General features: G+C 46.9%; 1 protein-coding gene and 1 non-coding gene across 7 annotated transcripts in view; both read left to right on the top strand.

The window, feature by feature from the left end:
* Positions 1-7,150: 7,150 nt before the first annotated feature.
* On the top strand, positions 7,151-7,222 carry TRNAC-GCA (transfer RNA cysteine (anticodon GCA)). Its single transcript has one exon. It is a non-coding gene; the product is annotated as a tRNA-Cys (tRNA).
* Positions 7,223-8,193: 971 nt separating this feature from the next.
* SHPRH (SNF2 histone linker PHD RING helicase) overlaps positions 8,194-25,395 on the top strand; it is a 140,956-nt gene continuing 123,754 nt past the window's right edge. For 2 of the 6 annotated variants that reach the window (XM_085880747.1, XM_085880765.1), the window contains exon 1: positions 18,215-18,769. In XM_085880747.1, the coding sequence (XP_085736873.1) occupies positions 18,272-18,769 (498 nt within the window). In that variant the 5' untranslated portion in view covers positions 18,215-18,271. Of the gene's footprint in view, positions 8,269-18,213; positions 18,770-24,832; positions 24,922-25,178; positions 25,234-25,395 lie in introns of those variants that run through there. The other 4 variants (XM_085880757.1, XM_085880737.1, XM_085880770.1 and 1 more) reach the window with 4 other exon arrangements.

Consider the following 25,395-nt stretch of genomic DNA (forward strand, 5'->3'; position numbering starts at 1 on the left):
GGTGTTGTACTGGGTACCTGGGCCTCAATCTTCTCTTGCATGCTCATGATGCTTGGGTGATGCAGTACCTCCAAAGAGGATGGTGTTGTCTCACTGCAATGTTGCACTTTATGATCAGGATCAGTTTTTATTTTTTATTTTTATATAGTCATTAATTGATGACAATAACTTAGGCATCTTAGAAAGCTCATGGCATTTCTCCAGCGAGGAAGAAAAGGTAGCCACAAGCATTTCCTTTCTGAAATCCAACGCCACTTTGCAAAGTAGAGTCTCTCACCCAGTCACCTCCTGCCTCCCCCCGCCCCCCCCCCACCACAATCTCCTGCTCTGCCATGGTGAACGAGTAACCACATTTGGTTAAACTTGGTGTTGGACAGAGCATAGATTTATGAGAGTAGGTGGATGAGAGTTGCATCATGTGAAAGGTGCTGTTGCCAGACTCCATCACATGCAGTATAGTCAGAGGCATATAGGGGCAAAGTTGCCAAAGTGTAGAGAGTAGAAAGTCTCAAACGCACACCACCCCATCACCAACATTGCCCACTCGGAACATTCCACTACTATGGTAGCAAGAGGGCCATGTGCTGATAAATGAAGAGATTCCATTAGCAATTCCAACCCAGTGAGTACAGCATAAAAGGGCCGGAAAATTTAATTTCTTTCTGGTTGCAAACCAATGCTAAAAGACAGTAAGACCGATGACCGATGACTGCCTCAGGGATAACATTTGCCCACAGTCATATAACATGTTCCTTTTCAATTGCCTAGATACTTCTTAAATTGCAATAATGCACAGATCATTAAATTCCTTTGAGCCAAGACCCAAAATCCCATCTTCTATTATAATGATGGCATTTTTTTACTCTCTACTTTAATTTTGGCATATAACAGGTTCATATATATACTGTTGCAGGCCAGGGGTCGGGAGAGAGGGCCACTAAGGGGGGAAGCTATCTCGGCTCCCACTAGATTCCCCGGAATTGTCGGCCATTGCACACAGATAATTCCGTGACACGATGGGTCGCTGACCGACCGTGAACACCAATAACTAAACCGTGTGACCTAGGGTCCTCCAGTCTATGGGTTAACCGGGTTACCTAATTAATCATGTGATTTAATTACCGGGGAACATGCCCTCGGTATACCTTATCAGAACCGGATCACTTTACCGGACCAGATGCAGCTGAGTGACACTGCCAAGGACATACTGGCTAAAAGGAACGGATCGTTGGGAATAAAGCCCCAGCTAAGTTAGGATTCGGACCATGCTGGATCAATGAAAGAAAAGATGAAAACGAGCTGGGAACATTTCTAATAATAATTTATTTACAAGCAGGCGAGGAAGGTTATGTGGTACAGTGAATAGTTTTATTGGTATGTGTAATGCAGGTACAGAAAGAAGCATGAGATGCGACAATAATACAAGCAACTTACAAAAGCAGACAGAGCAGACTTAACCCGAAATAATAATAATCTTCTGCAATCTTAACTTATGAGGACAGGCACCAGGACACACGCACGCACGCACACACAAAACCTGATGAAGAGGAGTTAATGAAGAGAAAAAGGAGGAGAGGAGATGAGGCTAACGGTCCCTGAATACCTTGCACGATTGCCCGATCACGGCACCATTACGTTTTGGGGGGATGTCATTAATTAATGCTTCGCTGGGCGATACCTCCCTGACAGCTGGCGCGCCGTTGTTTTGTGGCACTTCGTGCAGCTAGCGTCGGTCCAGCGACCGAGACGTGACCATCGGGCGTGAAGGGATAGGAGGGACTTGGGTGGAGAAGGCGGAGTTATCAATCCCAAGCCGGGCACAACGAGCCGACAGGAACGAATAAAGAACGACTCAGGAACAACGACGACTCTGGAACGACACACCAGGAATAACAAGCGGAGACGACGACGACTTTTTCTCCACTGCCCCGCGACCCATCCTTTTATAGATCCAGTGGTGGGGGCGGGGCGATGACCCAAAGCGATGTGTCGTCACCCGAATCGGGCGCTCTGGTTGGGCCTCGGCGAGCACATGGGACGGCCGCCATGACCGGAAGTGGCTCCATTTCACTTCTGGCCAGATGGTTCCGAGCTGCGGAATTTTCTCTCTCCGAGCCCCATGATATGAATCGCCCTTCACCAAACTCCGCGACATGAATTGCCTTGCACCGATCTCACGGACCGTGCCCCGGCGACCCGCGACCGGCGCTGGTCAATGCGCCCGCTCCGTGATGCGCCACGCGGCCCGAGCTGTACAGCACACCCTGCCTGATCGTGGCCCCGCTGGCCTGAGGGGCAAGGAGAGAACACCCACGGCCGCCAGCGAGGACCGAAGGTCAGATGTTATGGCAAACCCATGCACAGACAGTAACATGTGTACCATCCGTGCCCTGCTCTGTATGACAACAAAGTGTCGCGAGCGGCGCACGGGTCTGCCTTCGAGCACGTTCCGTACAGTGCGCACGGGTCCGCCATTGGACACGTGGCCAGCGCTCGCGTCCGTCCGATATCATGAAATCCAGAAACGAGTTGAAAAGAACGAGCCGCTCGTGTCTTGCACACTTGTGTTCCGCACAACGTGGCATGGTGGTTGTTTTTCTATCGTCGGCCTCTGACGATGTAGTTATTGGCAACAAGCTGCCAGCCACGTGGTTCACCATTGACATACGTTATCAATCATCAATCTTAAAATCCTGGAGGTTGGCTATCTGTGCACATTTTTCTTCCCAAATTATGAAAAATCGTGATTAAAATCACACACACACACACACACACACACACACACACACACACACACACACACACACACACACACACACACACACACACACACACACACACACACACACACACACACACACACACGCCTGTTTGTGTGGAGGGCAAAACTAGTGAGGAAATAAAGATTCCATTTCGGGGTGGGGGTATTTTAAAATCCACATCTGGATTCACCACCTTTTGAATTGAATAGTGTGTTTCAGAACTCGTGATGCAGTGTTCACGTTCCATATTGGTTGGCACGTCGAACATGTAATGCCTGTGATAACTCGCTCCTTCTCACCAACAAAAAGAAAAAAAAAACACATGGGGATCTTTAACACTTAAAACTCATTCCGATACCACAGTTTGTATTGAAAATAAATACAATATATTGAATATTTCGGTATTAACCTGACACATTTTTTTTATTATAAAAGAATACTGTTTCCCTTGTTCCATCTTTAGAGAGGCACAACATCAATGGCACAGTCATGCCCCCCCCCCAAAAAAAATGACAGCTACCCAGCAGAGAAGCTGCCAAACACATTGATGAATCACCGTGCCTGTAAAACTCCGGGACGACAATCCAAAGCTGGGTCAGGATTCACGTCCGTCCGAGGGACGGCACGCGCCCCGATGCATTGCCTGCCAATATCAGAATCCCTTAACAAGCTAAATTGAATAAGAGATAATTATTTTCTACTGAATAAGGATTAAAGATTATTTGGAAGGTCAATCTGTTTTGGGCAAGAGGGTTGTTTTTACTGATCAGACTGGTAACCTTCCAATACAGTTAAGAGACATAAGGTCGTTTAAAATGCAAATATGTATTATTGAAAATGGATTTATATTCGAGCACAGAGATGTAATAATCATGTTGTGTTTGAATACATTTCCCATTGAAGGTTTATAACAACATATTGTGCTATATGATCAAAAATGTTTTACTTTTTCAAGTTAATTATCAATCAAGTTTAATTTGCCACATTTTTTTTTAATATCTTCTTATCACCCTTAAACCCATAATGCCAATTTTGAGAGAAATTTGCATCCACACATGCCTCATGCACCTGGGGGATATACATCAGTTCTTGCAGGGGTGCAGTGGTGCCGTGGATGCAGTGCCCCCCTGTAGATTTGAGCAGGAATTTGTAATTTGTTCATGTTGCCGGCGAGAGCTCGCCTACTCTTTGCAAAGGACACTGCGGGATCTTCAACATCTACCAATTAATGCTGGCAGACAGGACACCCAGTTGAATGTCTATCCAAGGAACAGCACACACATTGATACCTCACCCTGCTGATGAAACACCTGGATGACAGTTTTTACTTGTATCAAGATTTAAACCCAGGTGAGACAGCTCAGAGGCAAGCGTACCTAACTCACAGTCATCTTGCCAGCTTGGAGAGATTACAAGGATAACAAGGAAATTATGAGTAGGAGGACGCCATTCGGTCCATCATGCCTGCGCCACACCAACACCAGATTTAATAAATCCATCAATACCCCTTCCCTTCGTGTAAAGCCTTTTGGCTGCTACGCTGGTACTCATTTCGCCAACCTCAGAAGGATGACAGGCTGCGTCAACCCCCCTGGTGTTAATTCAGCGGCGAAACCGGGCTTGAACTCAGGACCCGAGGATCCCAAGCCACCACCTGAACCGCTAAGCCAACACAATAATTACTGAAAGGTACAGAAAGAGAATCACCAAAAGTCATCAGATGCCACCAGAAGGTACCAAAAGCCACAAAAACGATCAAAAGGGAAGAAAAGACACAATTGGGCGTGTCTATAACTATAATCACCCAAAGGGACTGAAAGGCATCAATAAGCACTGGAAGGTGACAAAAGGCACTGAAAAGTAGCGAAAACCCTGAAAGGCATCACAATTACAGCCACCACAGAAGGAACCAAAGTGATCAGAAAGGACACGTCTAATCATCAAAAGGGACCAAAAGTCATTGAAAGGGACATGCATACGTACATGTGCTTTTCACAGCGAGTCGCTGCGTCCACTTTCCGCCGGTACACCAGGAGCCTCTGTCTAGCCATCCCCCTGGCAGATTCCTGACCCATTCCTATTTCTTAGACATAGGATATTCCAAGCACCCACCCGAAGGAGCCGCCCCAGGTAAATCCGAGGAGACCGCCGTCTGGTGCACGGCACTAGAGCACCACCCCGCCACACACCTCAGTATCGTTTTGCGGAATGAAGTGTTTTGTGATGGTTGGAGTGCAAATCCTGCCACCAATCTCCCGGAGAAGTTAATAACTGCAGGAGGACGTCCACAGACACAGTTGGCACCAGATATGGACAGCTGTTGGCTCACAAGGAGCTCCTCCACCCTTTGGCAGGTTTTGTATTTAATCCTGCTGGGTGTCCATCTCCATACACCCTCCACACCAGGGGGACCTGGTGGGGGGAGCCAGTTTAGTTGCCGACACTCGACCACGAACAGGTTTGTACGGGTTTACATGTTACCCGGAACAAGTGATCACACATCTGATCTGGCCTGACCTGACAATCGAAAGGGACGTCACGCACCAAAATGAGGACTCGAGGGGGGCTGGAATGAAAATTAAGGCCTTCAAAGGACCCACACTTTCGGTGTTTTGGGGTGGTTAGATCCGTACCACGACCACTTCTATTCCATTGGGGTTGAAAGGGAAACAAGGACAAAATTAACTCGTTGTGGAATGAACGAAAGCAACGCATGGTTCCAGCAGCCATTTTGAACACTGCAGCCAGAGGACACACTGATGGATCCGAAAACAATTAATAGATACAACATCCGGGTCCTCCGACCATGACAATACTGTTTCTGGCTCCCTTCACAAGCAATGAAAGGTCTCAAACGTTTTGTGAAGGAATTGTGCTCAGGAGTGTGAATCATCTATCTATAATTCCAGCAATGTGTGTGTGTGTGTGTGTGTGTCTGTCTGTCTGTCTGTCTGTGTGTCTGTCTGCGACCGCCGTTTCTCGACGACCACCGGTCCGATCTGATTGAAACTTTCCAGGAATATTGCCGGGGACCCGCGGATGTGCCTTTTCAAAGTTTGATATTAATCGGACGAGCGGTTTCCAAGTTACGGCCATTTATCTGTCAACCAATGACAAGACACGGTGCTATGACGTGACCAATGACGTCACAAAAGATGTTTATTAATTTATTTATTTTGCACGATTGACGTCACAATTCTTCTTCTTCGTTTGGTATGACGGCACAATCAATGCTGGGGACCTGAGTATGTGCCTTTTCAAGGTTTGATATCGTTCTTCATCCGTTTCAGCTGTTTCCCAAGTGTTTCCCAAGGTTTGAAAGCTGTTTTTTCCCAAAGGTTTGAATTAATTGTTCAAATTATTAATTAATCCCAAGGTTTGAATTTTCCCAAGGGAAAGAGCTGTTTCCCAAGGGTTTGAAAGCTGTTTTTTCCCAAGGTTTGAATTAATTGTTGTGCTTGGTAGATATTTGTGAATACATTTACAGAGAGAGGGGGGAGAGAGGAGGGGGAGAGAGGGGGGAGAGAGGAGGCGAGAGAGGGAGGGAGAGAGGGGTGAGAGAGATTAGGGCGTCACAATTCAAGAGAGGGGGCGAGAGAGGGAGAGTGGGAGTGGGGGCGAGAGAGAGGGGGGAGAGAGGAGGGGCGAGACTAGGGGGGAGAGAGGGGGGAAAGAGAGAGGGGGCGTCACAATTCTTCTTCTTCTTCGTTTGATATGACGTCACAATTGACGCTGGGGACCTGACTATGTTTCCCAGGTGTTTCCCAAGTTATGGCCATTTATGATACGGTTGGTCCGATCTAATTGAAACAATGCCCCAATCCAGTCGTCGTTTACGAGAGCGAAGGAACGAAGCTGCACCTACGGGCACGCACTTGTCCATCGATAATTCTCTGTGTGTCTGACTGTCTGTCTGTCTGTCTGTCTGTCTGTGACCGCTGTTTCTCGACAACCGCTGGTCCGATCTCATTGAAACTTGCCAGGTATATTGCTGGGGACCTGAGGATGTGCCTTTTCAAGGTTTGATATTAATCGGACAAGTGGTTCCCAAGTTATGGCCATTTATTTACCAAACCAATGACAGGACACGGTGCTATGACGTCACAATTATTTATTTATTTATTTATTTTTGCACCGACGGCCACGCACTTGTGTTTGTAAAACCAGAATTCAACAACAATGAATTGTGATTTTCTGCAAATAAGGCAGGGAAAGGAACTAAATCACGTTTGACCTTGAAATATTTTTGAAATTTTTGTAATGTAGTCTTGTGAAATGTTGACAACTTCATATCAACATCGTTGTCCGTCGTGATCGTCAAATCCTTTGAACGAATTAAAATATTTTCAGGGTTTAAATATATTAAATAAAGGACTCTTGTACAGATTGGGGGTATAGCTCAGTGGTAGAGCATTTGACTGCAGATCAAGAGGTCCCCGGTTCAAATCCGGGTGCCCCCTCTGTACATTTTTTTTATTTATTTTCCTGGCCGTTGAAATCCCTTTTCTTGAATGAGTAACACAGCAAATCGCGTCGCTTTTGTCGGCGAGTGTAACCACAATTTTTCTTTCGGGGAAAATGTTTTTTTTTTGGAGAGATGAGACGTTGTGTGAGATGATCACGTGTTTGAATGTCGCTTCCGCGTTGCCATGTCACCTCAAGGTCGTGGCAGCGGGACTCAGCGTAATAATTTATATTATCTTCGACGTTTCCCAGAGTACTTCAGCAGAATTTTTATCGGTTCTTTTTACTTTGCTTGGACTTTCTGACATAATATATTCCAGAGATTGCCAGCGCCAAAATAGTACTGAATTAATTGAGACGTATCACCAGTATTTATCTTTGCGAGGCTATAATTCTACTTTTCCATGAAATTGTCCATCATTTTATTTTTTTTTACAGCGGTTTGAAGTTTGTCAAATCAGTTTTATTCGAACGGTAGTAATATCACCAAAACAAGGCGAGTATTTTATATATTTGACGTCTGTTAATCGTAGAAGCAGCAATTATGGTCTACGTTGTCTTTAAAAGACGTCTGTGAAAGATATAAACGACTAATGAGAAAATAACTTGTTCGAAATATCAATAATAATTCTACAATACCAGCAGAGTACCCGCCCGATTGGCGATTTTTTTTTTTCCAAACATGCAACACGTTCTTCTGACGCAACTTTTAATTGGGCGGTGTATAGGCAACTGACAGCTCTGTGTCGGCAAAATAAATAAATAAGCTATGAAGGTATTGTGCAAGAAGCGAAAACATACCGACTGTTTATAATTAAAAACACCTCATTACACTGGAAAACGTGGGAACAGGAAAACTGATGTAAATGGTAAAGATTTTTAATGCTCTCCCCCATCTGAGGGTGGGGGGCGGATACTGCACGGTGGGGGGGGGGCGGGGGTTCGTGACCTGAAGTCACATTTTTCATGATGCAGAATTTCCATGGGTCCATTATCGTCCCGTCGTGTCTTTTGCGTCTGTCTGATCTTCTGGGTCCGCCAGGTATTTGTGGTTCTTGGTATTTTAGGTCACCGGGGTCATTTGGATCCCCTTGGTCTTTTGAGTTCTTTAGGTCTTTTGAGTGTTCGGGGTCCCCGAAGTCTTTTGTGTCCTCTGGGTCCTTTAGGTCTTCAAGGTCCTTGGGGTCTTTTGGGTCCTCAGGGTCTTTTGTATCTTGTGGGTCTTCGGTCTTTTGAGGTCTTCGGGGTATTTTCGATCTTTTGGGTCTTTTTGGTATTTGGGGTATTTTGGGTCTTTTCGGTATTTTGGGTTTTCAGGGTCTTGTAGGTCTTCGGGGTCTTTTTGGTCTTTGTGGTATTTTGGGTCTTATTTTAGGTTTTTAGGGTCTTTTCGGTCTTTGGGGTATTTTGGATCCTTGAGGATTTTTTGGTATTTTGGGTCTTCATGGTGTTTTGGGTCTTTGGCGGTCTTCGGGGTATTTTGGGCCTTCAGCTTCTTTGGTGTTTTGGGTTTTCAGGGTCTTTAAGGGTCTTTGGAATCTTTTGGGTGTTTTGGGTCCATTAGGTTTTCAGATTATTTTCAGTGTTTTGTGTCTTTGGGGTCTTTTTGGTCCTTGGTGTCTTTTGGATCTTCAAGGTCGTTTGGGTCCTTGGAGTCATTTAGGTCCTCAGGTTCATTTGGGTCCACGGGTTGTTTGAATCTTTTCCGTCCTCGGGAGGAGGGGGGTCTTTTGGGTCCTCTGGGCACTTTCGGTTAAGTATTTCAGGTTAGAATTGTGGGGGATGTCAGGTCAGCTGTCCAACCAATGGGTGAAGAGCAGATGTACATACCTACATGCGTACATACATAAATACATGCAAACATACATAGTCAAATATATATATATATATATATATATATATATATATATATATATATATATATATATATATATACAGTACATACACATACACACATACCTACATACGTACGTACGTACGTGCAGGCATACAAACAGAACATACATAGTCACATACATACATACATACATTTGTACATACAGGCATACAAACATGCATAGTCACGTACAAACATACATGCATACACAAACATACATACATATACAGTACATACATACATACACACAAACATACATACGTACGTGCAGGCATACAAACAGACATACATACATGCAAGCAGACATACATCCATACATAGTCACATTCATACATGCATACACACATACATACATCCATACATCCATACAGTACATATATATATATATATATATATATATATATATATATATATATATATATATATATATGTACACATACAAACTTACGTACGAACAGGCATACAAACAGACATACATACATACATACTGTTGCAGAAATGGCCCTTAGTGTGTTTCTAAATATAGGATTAGCCCAGATCCCCCATTAAATGCATGTTTAGCCAGGTTGTTTGGTAAATGGACACTACACCTGTGTCGGGAGGTGTAAGAGGCTGTTCGTTGTTGGTGCATTGGTGGTGGACCGAGAGGTTCTTCTTCTTCCTTCCTCTCTCCGGACAATCGTCCCCGCCCAGCGCTGAGAGGGGGAGTGGCCGAGAGAAGGAAGTGAAACTGAAGGGAAGAGCCAGTCGGTTTTGAGGCGAGGCGAGCGAGTGAAGGAAAAGACTGCGGGAGCGCCGGGAAGACGGTGGTGAAACTGAGTGCCGGTGTGGCGCGATCGGCTGAATAGGGCTCGCTGTGTGTGAGTCAGCAGTCGGTTTTGAGGCGAGCCAGGGCCGAAAAGGAGAAGTGAAACTGAATAAGTAAAATTGAGACGTGACCCCTTTGAGCTGTGGCGGAAAGGCGGGGGGTGGGGGTCATGTAATGGGAAATAAGGGATTCGTTCCCTCACTCCCCTGCCAGGAGCCAAAGAAGCAGGCCATATTGGGATGTAAGAAATTTTGATTGAAAATTATATCGAAAGTGATTGCAAATTGAGAGATGACAGAAGGGATTAGAGTGGCACGAGTGGATTTGGGTGATTATTGAAAAAAGTGTGGTGGAGACATTACAAGCAGAGCGTTTAAATACACCTGAAACAAGTGGATGACAAAGAGTGGCTTGTTTGAGGGAAGACTAAAATGCCTGGTTGAAGCTGTGCAGAGGTTCCATGGGGCTGGTGAAGAGATTTTGATATTTCGTTTAAATTGTTGGAAATAAACGATTAGGGCAGTATGGAGGAGGCCAGCGGACGACGGACGTAGTGACAAATTAATTGTGGTTTGATGAAAAAGTGTACCGGTTAAATTTGATGACCAAGTGGGATCCGAGGGACTGGTGTGTTTTTGTTTTCACATAAACGTGAAAGGTGTTGGATGGTGTTGTGGACTGGGTGTGCGGCACTGTGGAATGAATGACTAACGTGTTTGGGTGAATGGCGTGATTGTGCGAATGAGGAGAGTGAGTGCGAACAACGTACCCTGTCGGTAGGAGTCTCCTAACCAAGGTGTAGTGTAGGATAGGGGGACTTAGAGGATTTGACATGGATTCTGGCTGCTGTTCCATTGTGCAGGCGAACTGCGAGGGGTAGGTGCAGGCCAAGGTATGGGGGTACTGGCTGGGAGTGTGACATGGTATTGGAAGTTGGTGAGTCGGGAAATAGCGCACCGGGGCTTTGGGGGTTCCTGGCAGGTGAAGGCTGTCAGAGGTGCCAGGAGAGCACAGTCGGGCTCAGTGCCAGGAGAGCACAGTAGGTTTCAGTGCCAGGAGAGCACGGTAGGTTTCAGTGCCAGGAGAGCACGGTGGGTTCAGTGCCAGGAGAGCACAGTAGGTTCAGTGCCAGGAGAGCACGGTAGGTTCAGTGCCAGGAGAGCACGATAGGTTTTAGTGCTCGGAGAGCACAGTATAGGTGCTATGAGAGCACAGTATGGGTGCTATGAGAGTACAGTGTGGGTGCTAGGAGGGCACAGTATAGGGGCTAGAGAGAGCCACCCCTTAGTTAGCACCCGAAGCACGCTCAGGTGAATCCCGAGGTCGCTGGGTGTATTCCACCCCCGATTGGAAGCAGGCAAAGAGGCCTAGTAGTAGTCACACTCCCCAGCCAGCGAGTTATGCCTGGCACCACCAAATTAAAAAGGCAAATAAGGGCCTTGCCCAGGTTTAATAGAATGGAACAGTGTGCCAGGTCGGGAAAAAATGGGTCATTAGGATCATTCTAGCCATAGCAGGGTTTGTTGCATTGTCTAGAACTAAAAGTAAATGGTTAGGTTCGATGGACGCTCCTCCGCACCATTCATGCGTGACACCTGATACGAGCAGTGTTGATATGAAAATTTGTTAGCAAGGGCCAGGCTAGGTCACCCTCTCCAAGTGCCAGACCAACTGGGGTGGGGGGACTTAGAGGATTTGAAATTGGATTTTAATTTCTCTATCAGCCTCACAGGAACTTTGGGGTAGAGCGCAGATGAGTAGCAAGTGGCACTGGCGTGTGTCACTTGGTCTTCAAACCTTTCTGAGCACACGAGGGGTTTGGAGTACGTGGAGAAAAGGTACAGGTGTATTTTAGTAGTATGTATGAGCACACCCCCAGTATGTCATGAGCACACCCCCATGAAGATAACGTTTGAGGAAGAAACACACCATCCTGTCAGTAAAGAAAAAAAGGGGGGGGGGAAGGGGAACGTATGAGAAAGACCATACCAAAACAAGTCCTGCCAAAGCAAGTCAGGCAAGGAAGGTTAAGGGTACACTCTATCTCACCTGGTCTGAGGTCATCACACCCACTTACATCCTCAAGAACACCTCCAAACTGCATTTGCTTACCATCGATATCACCGTGCCACCATTGCTGTGTCACCTGCTGTCCAATGCAGGGCTTGTTGCCTGCTGCTGCTTGTGAGTAAGCCAAATGGGCCGAAGCATTTTTGTGGGCCATTGAGGCCAAAGTGCTTCTGTGGGCCATTGCGGCCGAAGATTCACGCCATTTTGTGGGCCGTTGCGGCCGAAGATTCATGCCATTTTGTGGGCTCAGTGGGCCGAAGAACTCTTTGTGAGATTAGGCCACTGGGCCGACTGAACTCACCTGGTGAGAGGCCAATAAGGCCACGAAGTGAGGAAACCCTCAGGGGTGAATGGACAATACTGCCGGGAGGGGGCATGAAGGAGCGAACACGTGAAAGGAATTTGAACCTTTGAATGTTCTGCTCCTATGCAAATGTTGGTGTTAAAAGTAAAATTGAATGCCCTCCCGTTCAAATCCATAATTAGATTGTTAAGTAGTGTGCATAGAGTGTGAATTTGTTTGTTAGATTAGTAACCCGACACACCAGGATATGGACATGCCAATCTTACTGTGACACTTTGATTTTTTGGAGTTAAGTGCTTCCCATGTTGTGGGTTAGAGTAAATGGGAGATCTGTGCTGTACGTTAGACAGGGCCATTGCCGTGGGCTGCCCCAGATGGAGGCTCGGGAGAGCCTCGGGAGAAAGGTGGGGGTAGTGTTGTGGAAATGGCCCTTAGTGTGTTATTAAATATAGGATTGGCCCAGATACCCCATTGGATGCATGTTTGGTCGGGTTGTTCGGTGGATGACGCTTCATGTGTGTCGGGAGGTGTGGGAGGCTGCTCGTCATTGGTGCATTGGTGGTGGACCTAGAGGTTCTTCTTCTTCCTTCCCCTCTCCGGACAATAGTCCCTGCCCAGTGCTGAGAGGGGGAGTGGCCTCGAGAAGGAAGTGAAACTGAAGGGAGGAGCCAGTCGGTTTTGAGGCGAGCGAGTGAAGGAAGAGACTGCAGGAGCACCGAGGAAGATGGTGGTGAAACTGAGCGCCGGGGTGGCGCGATCGGCTGAATAGGGCTCGCTGTGTGTGAGTCAGCAGTCGGTTTTGGAGGTGAGTGAGTGAAGGAAAAGACTGCAGGAGCGACGGGAAGATGGTGGTGAAATTGAGCGCCGGTGTGGCGTGATCGGCTGAATAGGGCTGGCTGTGTGTGAGTCAGCAGTCGCCTTTGAGGCGAGTGAGGGCCGAAAAGGAAAAGTGAAACTGAAGAAGTAAAACTGCAATGGGCTTCGAGGCGAGCTGAGTTGATCCGAAAGCTGCGACTAGGATGGCCACGGTCGGTGGGCACGTGCGGCCGCGAATTAGCTAAAAGCCGTTAGTGGGAGTTAGTGGGGGAGAGTGTGGGAGTTTTTTCCAGAGGTGGGAAAAGAGAGGAATGAAAGAGTGAAGGTCAGCAGTGATTCTTGATTTTATGAGTTTTACCAGAAGGGGGTTGCTGGCAGATCTTGAGCACCCTGCGGAAATATAGGGGGGGGCAGAGCAAGGGGGGCAAGGCCGGAGAGGAGACGACAAGATGGAAAGACCACCGACCTGTCTGCGGTGAGAATGAGACCCCCCCAGGACTCGGCTTCATTGCAGGAGATACCAATGATTCTAAATTAGCTAAAAGGGTGGAGATCCATGACAATACACACACACACACACACACACACACACACACACACACACACACACACACACACACACACACACACACACACACACACACACACACACACACACACACACACACACACACACACACACACACACACACACACACACACACACACACACACACACACACATATATATATATATATATATATATATATATATATATATATATATATATATATATATTTATACACACATATATACATACATACATACACATATATACATATATACATACATACATATATACATAAATACACACACAAATATATACATTCACACATGTACATACAAACATAAACATATATATATATATATATATATATATATATATATATATATATATATATATATATATATATATATATATATATATATATATACATATATATGTATATACATATGCACACATATAAATATATTTACATACGCACATATATACATATATATTGTTGTGGTTACCAAATTCGCAAACCACCATTCAGGTCCCTTAGGTGAGATATCTCGGTAAGTATATGTGTAGTTAGGCCCAAACCCGTTGTCTAGTGGGAATACATGTCATTTATGCGTGCTGCGACTCTTCAGGATAGCCGTTTTTCTTTTACTATCTTTATTTTGGACCAACCGCCATTGTTACCACCACCAACCACAACATCAACCACCCACCGCGGCGCCGCTTCACGTCACACCTCGCAGCCGTCGCATCGCCACCGTTCTTGCGCCGCTTGTGGGTGCCGGTATTGGACTCGTGCAGGGCGCGCGCCGAACAGCGTGTACAAAACCACGGATTTTCCGCTCCAAAAACGGATCAAAAACGACACACGCCCACTTTTGTGCCGTCCAATCGGTGAGCGAGGGGCGATTTGGCCCCGCCTCCAGGGCGTTGGAGGGCGATCGCTATATGCAAATTTATGGATCAAAATGCATTCACGCCCACTTTTTCTCGGGCCAATGGGGAGCGAGGTGAAAGGTCGAAGGCAGGGGGTCAAAGATGAGAGAGCGAAGCCACGGGGCTTATATAAGCGGCTGCGTTCGTCAGTCCAGTCAGTAGAAAGAGTTAAGACTTCGCAGTCGGTGGAGTTGGGAAGAAGAAGCAAGAAGGAGTTGGTCGTCGTCGTCGTCGTGTGCGTTGGAGTCGGAGCGAAGAGGACGGAGCTGTGGAGAGGCGGCGAAGGCAGACGAGGGGGTGCTCGCGTCGTGCCGGGAGCTGCACACCAGGGAGACCGACGGCGCGACCTGGTCGAGGTGGAGACGCTCGTCGCGGGACTCGAGGCAGAGTAAAAATCCTCTCTACCCCGAGCATCAGCAACCCCCTCCTGTTTCCCCCCCGCGCTGAGATAGTGCGACCAAGGGGGCCCCTTTCCCACCCCCTACCAGACACTGTCCGCGAGGCCCGCGGAGTTGAGGCACCATCGCCGCTCCGCGTCTCATCACCAGACGGGTAGGCCCGACCCGGTCTCGGCCTCAGGCCCGCCTCATCCTTGAGGGTGTTCTTTTTCTTTGCTTTGAGTGTGTGTTGTCGGCGCCGTCTGTGAAGTAAAATTGTATAAGTGTTGCCGTGTGCTCGCCTAGTCGGTATTAGCTCTGCATTGTGTTTCTTTTCCTTCTATGTGCTTTTGGTGGAATTGCATTGTGTTTCTTTTTCTTTTCTATGTGCTTTTGGTGGAATTGTATATGTGTGCTTTCCGTTCATCGCGAATAAATGTGCTTTGTATTGAACTGTTCTCCCGCTTCGCTTCGTCTTTTCCTCCATTGAATCCCCATCTTACTTCACGTAAAGGGTTGGTAGTGGGCTGAATACGCCCGATAATTAATCGAACCGTCGAGGCCGACGATAACACCGCTCGGTTATCCCGATAGTACGGAACGGGTCGCTTAAGTGGCCCGTGTCCGAAGTCGACCTGCGGCGAGGTGCGATCGCCCGGTCTACCCTCCGTGTGGGTACTTAGGTAGGTCGAATTTGGCGAGCAACCCTATCCCACGCGGGGGCTGATTGGCTCGATCGCGGTGAGACCGAAAGGTCCACCCGTGACTGGTTCCCGGCGTTAGTCCGAGAGGGTCACGACTGGATTGTCCGTCCGGTGGGCGACGTGCCGCGATTCGAGTTATGTGGCCGTTCGCACGCCGGCGGGCGCGAATCCGTAACAATATATATATATATATATATATATATATATATATATATATATATATATATATATATATATATATATATATATATATATATATATATATACATACATTTCATACATTTCATACATATACATACATACATACACATATACACATACATACATTCATACATTCACATATATATATATATATATATATATATATATATATATATATATATATATATATATATATATATATATATATATATATATATATATATATACTGTTGTGGTTGACGAAATTCGCAAACCACCATTCAGGGCCCTTAGGTGAGATATCTCTGTAAGTATATGTGTAGTTAGGCCCAAACCCGTTGTTTAGAGGGAATAAATGTCATTCATTCGGGCTGCGACCCCTCTAGATAGCCGTTTTTCTTTTACTATCTTTATTTTGGACCAGCCGCCATTACTACCACCACCAACCACGTCTCAACAGCCATCACACAACAACCACCAACCGCAACGCCGCTTCACAACAACAGCCACAACCTTTACCGTCACAACTCGCCCTCGCAACCATCGCATCACCGTCATTCCCGCGCCGCTTGTGGGCACCGATACTGGACTCGTGCAGGGCGCGCACCGAGCAGGGGTGCGAAAACACCAGCCTTTCCGAAGCAATCGGATCAAAAACGACTCACGCCCACTTCTGTTCCGTCCTATCAGTGAGCATGGGGCGATTTGGCCCCGCCTCCAGGTGCGTCGGAGTAATATCGCTATATGCAGATTCATGGATCAAAAAGCATTCACGCCCACTTTTCCTCTGTCCAATGGGGAGCCAGCCAGAGGTAAAGGGTCGGAGGTGGAGGGTCGAAGGTGAAGGAGCGAGGCCCCGGGGGCTATAAAGGGCCGCGTTCGCTCGTAGTTGAGTCAGTCGAGTTGGGAGTCAAGGCAGTTCGGAGTTGAGTTGGGAAGAGCCAGTCAAGAGAGGAGCCGGAGAAGGCAGTTGGACGGAGCTGTGGAGAGTTGGAGAGGTGGCGGCGGCGAAGGCAGTCGAGGGGGGTGCTCGTGTCAGAGTCGGGGAGCTGCGGAGAGGAGAGGCCGGCAACGCGACCGAGGTCGTGGTGGAGACGCTCGTGGCGGGACCCGAGCCAGGGAGATATCCTCCTTCCCCCGAGCATCAACAACCCCCTCCTGTTTCCCCCCCCCTCCCGCGCTGAGATAGTGCGAGAAGGGGGCCCCGTTCCCACCCCATTCCAGACACTGTCCGCGAGGCCCGCGGAGTCGGGGCACCACCGCCATTTTGCGGCTCATCATCAGACGGGTAGGCCCGACGCGGTCTCGGCCCCAGGCCCGTCTGCCCCCATCATCCTTGAGGGTGGTCCTTTTCTTTTGCTTTGAGTATATGTGTTGTCGGCGCCGTCTGTGAAGTAAAACTGTATAAGTGTTGCCGTCTGCTCGGTAGTCGGTTAGATCTGCATTGTGTGTTTTGCTTTTACATTTGCTTTTTGTGTATTATTGTGTGTTTCTTCTTCTTTTACATTTGCTTTTGGTGTCATTGTATATGTGTGCTTTCCGTTCATCGCGAAATAAATGTGCTTTATGTTGAACTGTTTTCCCGTTTCGCTTCGTCTTTTCTTTAATTGAATCTCCATCTTACTTCACGTAAAGGGTTGGTCGTGGGCTAAAACGCCCGAGAATTAATCGAACCGTCCAGGTTGACGATAACACCGCTCGGTTATCCCGATAGTACGGAACGGGTCGCTTAAAGTGGCCCGTGTCCGAAGTCGACCTGCGGCGAGGTGCGATCGCCCGGTCTACCCTCCGTGTGGGTACTTAGGTAGGTCGAATTTGGCGAGCAACCCTATCCCACGCGGGGGGCCGATTGGCACGATCGTGGTGAGGCCGAAAGGCCCACCCGTGACTAGTTCCCGGCGTTAGTCCGAGAGGGTCACGACGGGATTGTCCGTCCGGTGGGCGACGTGCCGCGATTCGAGTTACGTGGCCGTTCGCACGCCGGCGGGCGCGAATCCGCAACAATACATACATACATATTATACATACACACATACATACATACATACATACATACATATACACATATACACATATACACATATACATACATACACATATACACAGAGATATACAGACATGCACTCGCCCCATTATAATATGTTGATGGTGTTTCCCGTTCGGTTTTTTTTTAAATATTCTGCCGCGGAGTTTCCAAGCCATGATGAACTAGTTTGCGGTAGTGCCAGAGCGAGATTTGTGAAAGTTTTAAGTTTCATTGTGATTCTTGTTATCCCGTGTGTTTTTCACGATGACCCACCATGTTTTACACATCTGTTCTTGGTATAAATCGGTGTTTGTTTGTGGAACACGCCGACGTGCTGTGTTGACGATTTATGATGAAGAAGAAGATTTGATTGTAACACCGGAGGGTTTCGTGCTTTGTTGACATGTCCGGCCGGCGAAAGGCCTCGTCCTCTGTCAGAATCGACGAGGCGACGCGAAAGGCGCGATGCTGGAGCCTTGCCGACATACCCAATCAAACAAAGGCTCACGATGAGGCGGCGAAGGAGGATTTCTCTGGAAATAGCGAACGGTGCACACAGATCGTCGGCGCAGAGCCTGCGCTGGAGGAGTTACTCTTGTCGAAGTCCCCCCCTTCATCCCAGGGTACTTGGACCTTCTTGGTGGGACAGTTCGTCGTCCGTCTGGAGGATCCGCTCTCGCTCCCTGTCCGACCCCTGTGTCTGTGTGTGGATCCCGAGACGTGTACGTTCTGGTTGTGTGGGGGGAGTCGTCGTGTGGACGGTCACAGTGACCCGAGCGCTCGAGTGCCGGCTTTGTGTAAACTGGGGCTCTCTGTGTTCCGGGCTCTCCGGGGACTGCAGAGCCGGGGGTCTCTCGAGCTGTCCGCCGAGTCCGAGGGTCCGCACGCTTGTGACACCACGGTGAGATGATGTGCACACAACGGGACGTGGATTGTTATTATTATTGTTATTATTATTATTATTTGTGTATAATGTTGTGGCTCATATAAGAGAACGTATAACAAAGGGAGGAGGAGACGAGAGGGGCGGGAGAGGGAATCACGAAACGGTGGGAGAACAGAGACATGAGGAGATGTGTGGAAGGGAGAGGGATAAGATGGACACTACAGGGACTTTCAGGAAGGAAAGCGGGGAATTTGAAGGAGGTGAGTTTGGGGTGGATTAACGGGGGTAGAAAAGATTATGGTTTTGGATGGGGGAAGATGAGAGGTGGTGGTGAACAGGTGTTTTGAAGACCTGGAAGGACGAGTGGGATTGAAGAGAGTGCGGGAGTTTTTTTCCAGAGGTGGGAAAAGAGAGGAATGAAAGAGTGAAGGTCAGCAGTGATTCTTGATTTTGGGAGTTTTACCAGAAGGGGGTTGCTGGCGGATCTTGAGCACCCTGCGGAAATATTGGGGGGACAGAGCAAGGGGGGTAAGGCCGGGGAAGAGACTTCAAGATGGAAAGACCACCGACCTGCCTGCGGTGAGAGTGACACCCCCCAGGACTCAGCTTCATTGCGGGAGATACCAATGATTCTAAAATCCTTGGTTTCCACAGCGTGAAGCCGAACAAGGTGCGAGACGGTTGCACCAGCCCAGAGGGGAGAGCACGACTTCATCAGGAAAAAAATTTGGGGGGAAAAAAACAAATAAACTGTGCAACGGCTTTCACAACCATTGCAACAAGGAGCCGATACTCCACCCCCCCCCCCTTTTGGGTGGCATGAGGAATAGATCTGTGTGATATGAACGCTAAATCTTGAACGTTTTTTGAAATATCGCGTACACAAGTCAAATTACTGAGATGGTGGCCATGCCAACATAATTCAGCCATTCACTGCCGTGATCTAATCAGGTTGAGATCATGTCATGAGGAATAGAAATCTGGAATATGAAAGATAAATATTCAACGGTTTTTGAAATATCGTGTACACAAGTCAAACAAGAAGCGAATACTTCGATACCGTGTGGCTGGGGGCAGTAAAAGTCCAGGTTAAGAATGATGAAACAATTTTGCAGTTCTAAAATTTAAATGTAGACACGGTGAATTAGCATGCATGTTGGGAAGAGTTGTGACTTTGGACAAATTTCTATTTATAGCCCTCAGATCAAAGGGACGTACGTGGCCATAAGTGTGACAGAAGACACAGGACAGAATAGCCAATTATATAACAGCGCAATGTCGCCGCGCTATAATTACTGCGATGGTGGCCATGCCAACATAATTCAGCCATTCACTGCCATGATCTAATCAGGTTGAGATCATGTCATGAGGAATAGAAATCTGGAATATGAAAGATAAATATTCAACGGTTTTTGAAATATCGTGTACACAAGTCAAACAAGAAGCGAATACTTCGATACCGTGTGGCTGGGGGCAGTAAAAGTCCAGGTTAAGAATGATGAAACAATTTTGCAGTTCTAAAATTTAAATGTAGACACGGTGAATTAGCATGCATGTTGGGAAGAGTTGTGACGTTGGACAAATTTCTATTTATAGCCCTCAGATCAAAGGGACGTACGTGGCCATAAGTGTGACAGAAGACACAGGACAGAATAGCCAATTATATAACAGCGCAATGTCGCCGCGCTATAATTACTGCGATGGTGGCCATGCCAACATAATTCAGCCATTCACTGCCGTGATCTAATCAGGTTGAGATCATGTCATGAGGAATAGAAATCTGGAATATGAAAGATAAATATTCAACGGTTTTTGAAATATCGTGTACACAAGTCAAACAAGAAGCGAATACTTCGATACCGTGCGGCTGGGGGCAGTAAAAGTCCAGGTTAAGAATGATGAAACAATTTTGCAGTTCTAAAATTTAAATGTAGACACGGTGAATTAGCATGCATGTTGGGAAGAGTTGTGACGTTGGACAAATTTCTATTTATAGCCCTCAGATCAAAGGGACGTACGTGGCCATAAGTGTGACAGAAGACACAGGACAGAATAGCCAATTATATAACAGCGCAATGTCGCCACGCTATAATTACTGCGATGGTGGCCATGCCAACATAATTCAGCCATTCACTGCCGTGATCTAATCGGGTTGAGATCATGTCATGAAGAATAGAAATCTGGAATATGAAAGATAAATGTTCAACGGTTTTTGAAATTTCGCGTACACAAAAGTACATGGACGGATGATCGGTCGGATGGAGCTCATTTTGATGTCCCCTCTGTCTCCAACTTTGTCAGAAGGCCAGGGGACAAAAATGTACTTTAAGATTATAATAACGAGGAAATTGTATGGTGCACTTGAGATATCTCTGTCGTCCAATACAATCACTACAATCGTCTTGTTCCTGAGTTAATTGCAGAAGACTTCGCAGCTACACGAGACGTTTGGAACAATCAGCTCTTTGGAAGGATTCATGGGTGGGTCTTGGCGAAAGGAAGGGAAGGGTGTGTTGGGGCTTCCCAAGATGAGGTTGTGTGGTCATCCCAGTGAAACAACCTACATCACCCATGTTTATTAACAAAATATATTTCTCCTCATACCAAAAGATGTGTTGCCGATGACGTGTTACGAGGTGCATTCAAATTTGAAGGTCACCTACTTTATTTCAACAAGCACGTGAGACTTCCATCGATGACACGTGCTTCACTTCTCAACATAGTCCCCGAGGAGTGCTTTACACCTTTGGCACCTGTCCATTGATGATGTGAATGTTGTGTCAAAGCTTCCTCAGGGCAATGTAGATCTGATTGAAAGTGATGATGCCAACCCTCATCTGGAAGAGAAGTTGTGACAATGAAGGTTCGGTTTTGTTTTTCGAAATGACCAAAGGTCATCGCGCGAATGGTTCAGTGAATACGGTCGGTGTCGGATCGGTTCATTGCGCTGCTCTTTGAAGACTTTTTGCACATTAGAAGCCTGTTGCTGTGAGGCATTGTCGTGCTGGAAATGTTCTGCACATTCCTTCTCCATGGCTGGTAGAAACAGTTTTTCCAGGTCTCATGGTAATTGTTTCCAGGAAACAGAACTTGTCCCTTTTCAAATGCCATGGGTGAGACTCAATAATACCACGAGCGTCCCAAAGGAGGGCCACCATCCATATTCTCGGCTGTTTCCTCCATGCTCAATATATTTGGTGGAGTTGAGTCTCAATGCTTCCATTGTGCCAACTGTCTTTGGGGAGTAACTGCGGTAATCTATCGATCCAGTTATTTCCGACATCAATGATCTTTGTTCCTTTCTCCTTAACATCTCTCTTCAGTCTTTCATACTTCTTTGTACCTTTTGACATTTCTCTTTCTTCTTGCCTTTTCTTTTCATCAATTTTCCTCTTTTCTACTCCTAATTACCTCTGCCACCGAAGGTGGATGGAGGTCATGTTTTTTCCCACCCTGTCTGTCTGCCTCTGTGAGCAGGATATCTGAAAAAGTTTTGGGCGGATTCGGACAAAACCTGGTGGAGAAGTTGCGTGTGGGACAAGGAAGAATTTATTATATTTTGATGAAGCTCTGGATCCAGATACTACAATTTTTTTAAGTGATTCTTCGCCATTGAGAGATAGGGAAAACAAACAAACAAAAAAATTATATGTATATATATCCAGCACGATGTCTCAAAAAGTTGTGGATGGGTTATGACAAGACTAGGTGGATGAGTTAGTTCGGTGACGAGAATAAGCCCATTTGATTTTGGTTGAGGTCCGGATTCAGATCTGTCCTATCAGTGGGATACAAAACGTAAACTGTTCAGCCTGGCGAAGGTATGCACTCTGCCGAGTGTCGTTCTAGTTTCTTTATCTGTCTACACTCTACACAAAAGTGAATTCTTACAATCTTTTTGTCGTCGTCGTAAGACTCACTTGGTTGTTCCCTGGATGGGTTTGAGAGTGGAGGACGAGCAACTGAAAAACCAAATCCTATCCAAGTTCCTCCTGATGACTCCATCTTTGTTCTTTGCCAATTCGGGTTCTTTCTGATGATTGACCGTATCCTTGCACTTCGTGTCCTCACCGAACGCAGACGAGAGTTTCGGCAGGGGCTGCTTGCAGCCTATGTTGATCTCTGTAAAGCGTTCGATTCAGTGAATCGGGATGTCCTCTGGAGGATTCTTGGTCTTCGTGGGGTGCCACCAAAACTGATCGATCTGATGTCTGAACTCTACTCTGGTACTGAGAGTGCTGTGAAGTGTGGTGGTACCACCTCTGACTTATTTCCAGTTGTTACTGGAGTTCGTCAGGGATGTGTACTTGCCCCCACACTTTTCAGCACTTGTATGGACTGGATTTTAGGGAGGATGTCGGAGAGATCAAGTTGCGGTGCATCGTTTGGGAATGTCAAGATCTCGGACCTTGATTTTGCAGACGATGCAGTCATCTTTGCGGAGACTTTAGACATCCTTTTGGGGGCCCTCGAGGTGCTGAATGAGGAGTCGGAGCCGCTGGGATTACGGGTTTCTTGGGTCACAACTAAGATCCAGGCTTTCGGTGACATCTTGGATGCTGCTGTCCTGTCTGTGTCTGTTTGTGGTGAGGATGTTGAGGTCGTGGAGAGATTCACTTACCTTGGCAGTGATATTCATGTCTCTGCTGGCTGCGAGTCAGAGGTCAATAGACGTCTGGGTCGGGCCTGGGGAGTCATGGATTCACTGGATCATGGGGTGTGGTGCTGCCGGTACCTGTGCGGGAGGACGAAAGTCCGAGTCTTCAGGTCCTTGGTACTTCCAGTCTTGCTCTATGGGTGCGAGACTTGGACTCTGACCAAGGATCTGAGACGGAGACTTAATTCCTTTGGTACCAGGTCTCTTCGGAGAATCCTTGGCTATCACTGGTCGGATTTTGTATCCAACGAGCGGTTGCTGAGAGAGACTCGGATGAGATTTGTTACCTGCATAGTCCGTGAGCGTCAGTTGCGGCTGTATGGACATGTGGCTCGTTTTCCTGACGCTGATCCTGCTTACCAGATTCTCTCAGCGAGGGAGTCTCATGAGTGGAGGAGGCCAGTGGGCCGACCACATGCCTCATGGTTGCAACAGGTTGACCATCATCTCAAGGAGATGGGGATGGGCCTGGCATCTGCCTGGGGGATGGCCAGACGGAGGCCCCTGGAGTACCGGCGGAAAGTGGACGCAGCGACGCGCTGTTCTGGCACATGCTCCCATACCTGACCTGACCTGATGATTCCAATGCAGTATTTCGTCTTTCTTTTGATTTAGATTTCTGTGTTGAAGAAGGGCATTCAGGTTTTGTCCATAGTCTCAAAGGTGTTCACAAACTGACCCCCACTCCCTGCATTTCTACTCACCATGTTCTGAGACATGGGGAATCGTGCGGATGTTTGGTCATATATGAGCAGAAATGTTGGACAAATTAAGATAAATGTGCAAAATCTTCCACACTCAATCATTTGGCATGTTTGAAGGCCATGGTGATTTCCTCCGCAGTTATTCAGTGATTGCTGATCACCAATTCTTCCACACGCTGAATGTTGTTCAGTGAATGGCATGTTTGGGGTAGTCTGGAACTAGGTTCAGTTTTGTTGTTTTTACGTCCCTCTTTAAACTTCCGCACCCAACTCCGAGCACTTTTCACCATTAATGGTCGACACTCCAGGCACAATAACCAACCAATGATAAATGTCCACAAGAATTGGCCAACTCGCACATTAAAACTTCATGACAACGCGTTGCTCATACACGCTGAAAGTGGTCATTTTCCAGTGTACAAGTGGACACTCGATGTACAACGCTGACATTGGTTGCTCCCACATGTTTGAATGACGTGAGAAACGTTCCATTGACAACGTGTGTAATTTTCGTTCGGTTCACATTTCCACATTCGGGAATTTGAATGTTGCGTCTTTCATATTTGAATGCACCTTGTAATTAATTAGTTTCATGAGTGAGAGAGTTATGGCTGTGGACTCTTCATGAAAATGCACAGACTGGGGTGGAACAAGTTTAGTTGTGGTTATAAAGAGTTCATGTGTGTAAATGTGATCTTGTGTTCATATTTTGCAAAGCTGGATCTCAAAATAACGTCTTCCTCACACTTGGATGGTGTTTCTGAAGATCGTTCGAGACGAGAGAGTCAGACCTCTTACATTGGAAGGTAAGTCTCTGGTGCTTTGCTCGAAGGCAGGTTCACTGATGCCAAAATGGTCTCGTGGCAAGCAACTTTTCAGGGGTAGTCAGGACAGGAATGTATAGTTCGTTCAGGGTGCCAGTAATTATTTCCCATTCTTAGCAAATTACACAATGATATCTTTGACATCCACCAGCTAATGCTAGCAGATGGGACATGCGACTTGACGTTAATTTGAGGAATGGTGCACACGTCGTTGCATCTCCTTGCTTGTGAAACACCAGGATGGCAGTCAACAGATGGGTCAGGATTCAAACCCAGGCGATACACAGTTCAAAGGTAACTGAGCTACCTCTGCACCATCCTGTCTGTCCATTACGAAGTACGATGTGTTTGATGAAATAAATGGCAGTCTATTTGCAACATTGATTGCATTCGAGCTAATTACCTCCGCCAACGAAGGTGGAATGAGGTTATGTTTTCAGCCCCTCTCTGTCTGTC

Source organism: Eptatretus burgeri, chromosome 1, assembly GCF_056783735.1.
Source record: "Eptatretus burgeri isolate ZD-2024b chromosome 1, Ebu_testis_v1, whole genome shotgun sequence".
Classification (NCBI taxonomy): Eukaryota; Metazoa; Chordata; class Myxini; order Myxiniformes; family Myxinidae; genus Eptatretus; species Eptatretus burgeri.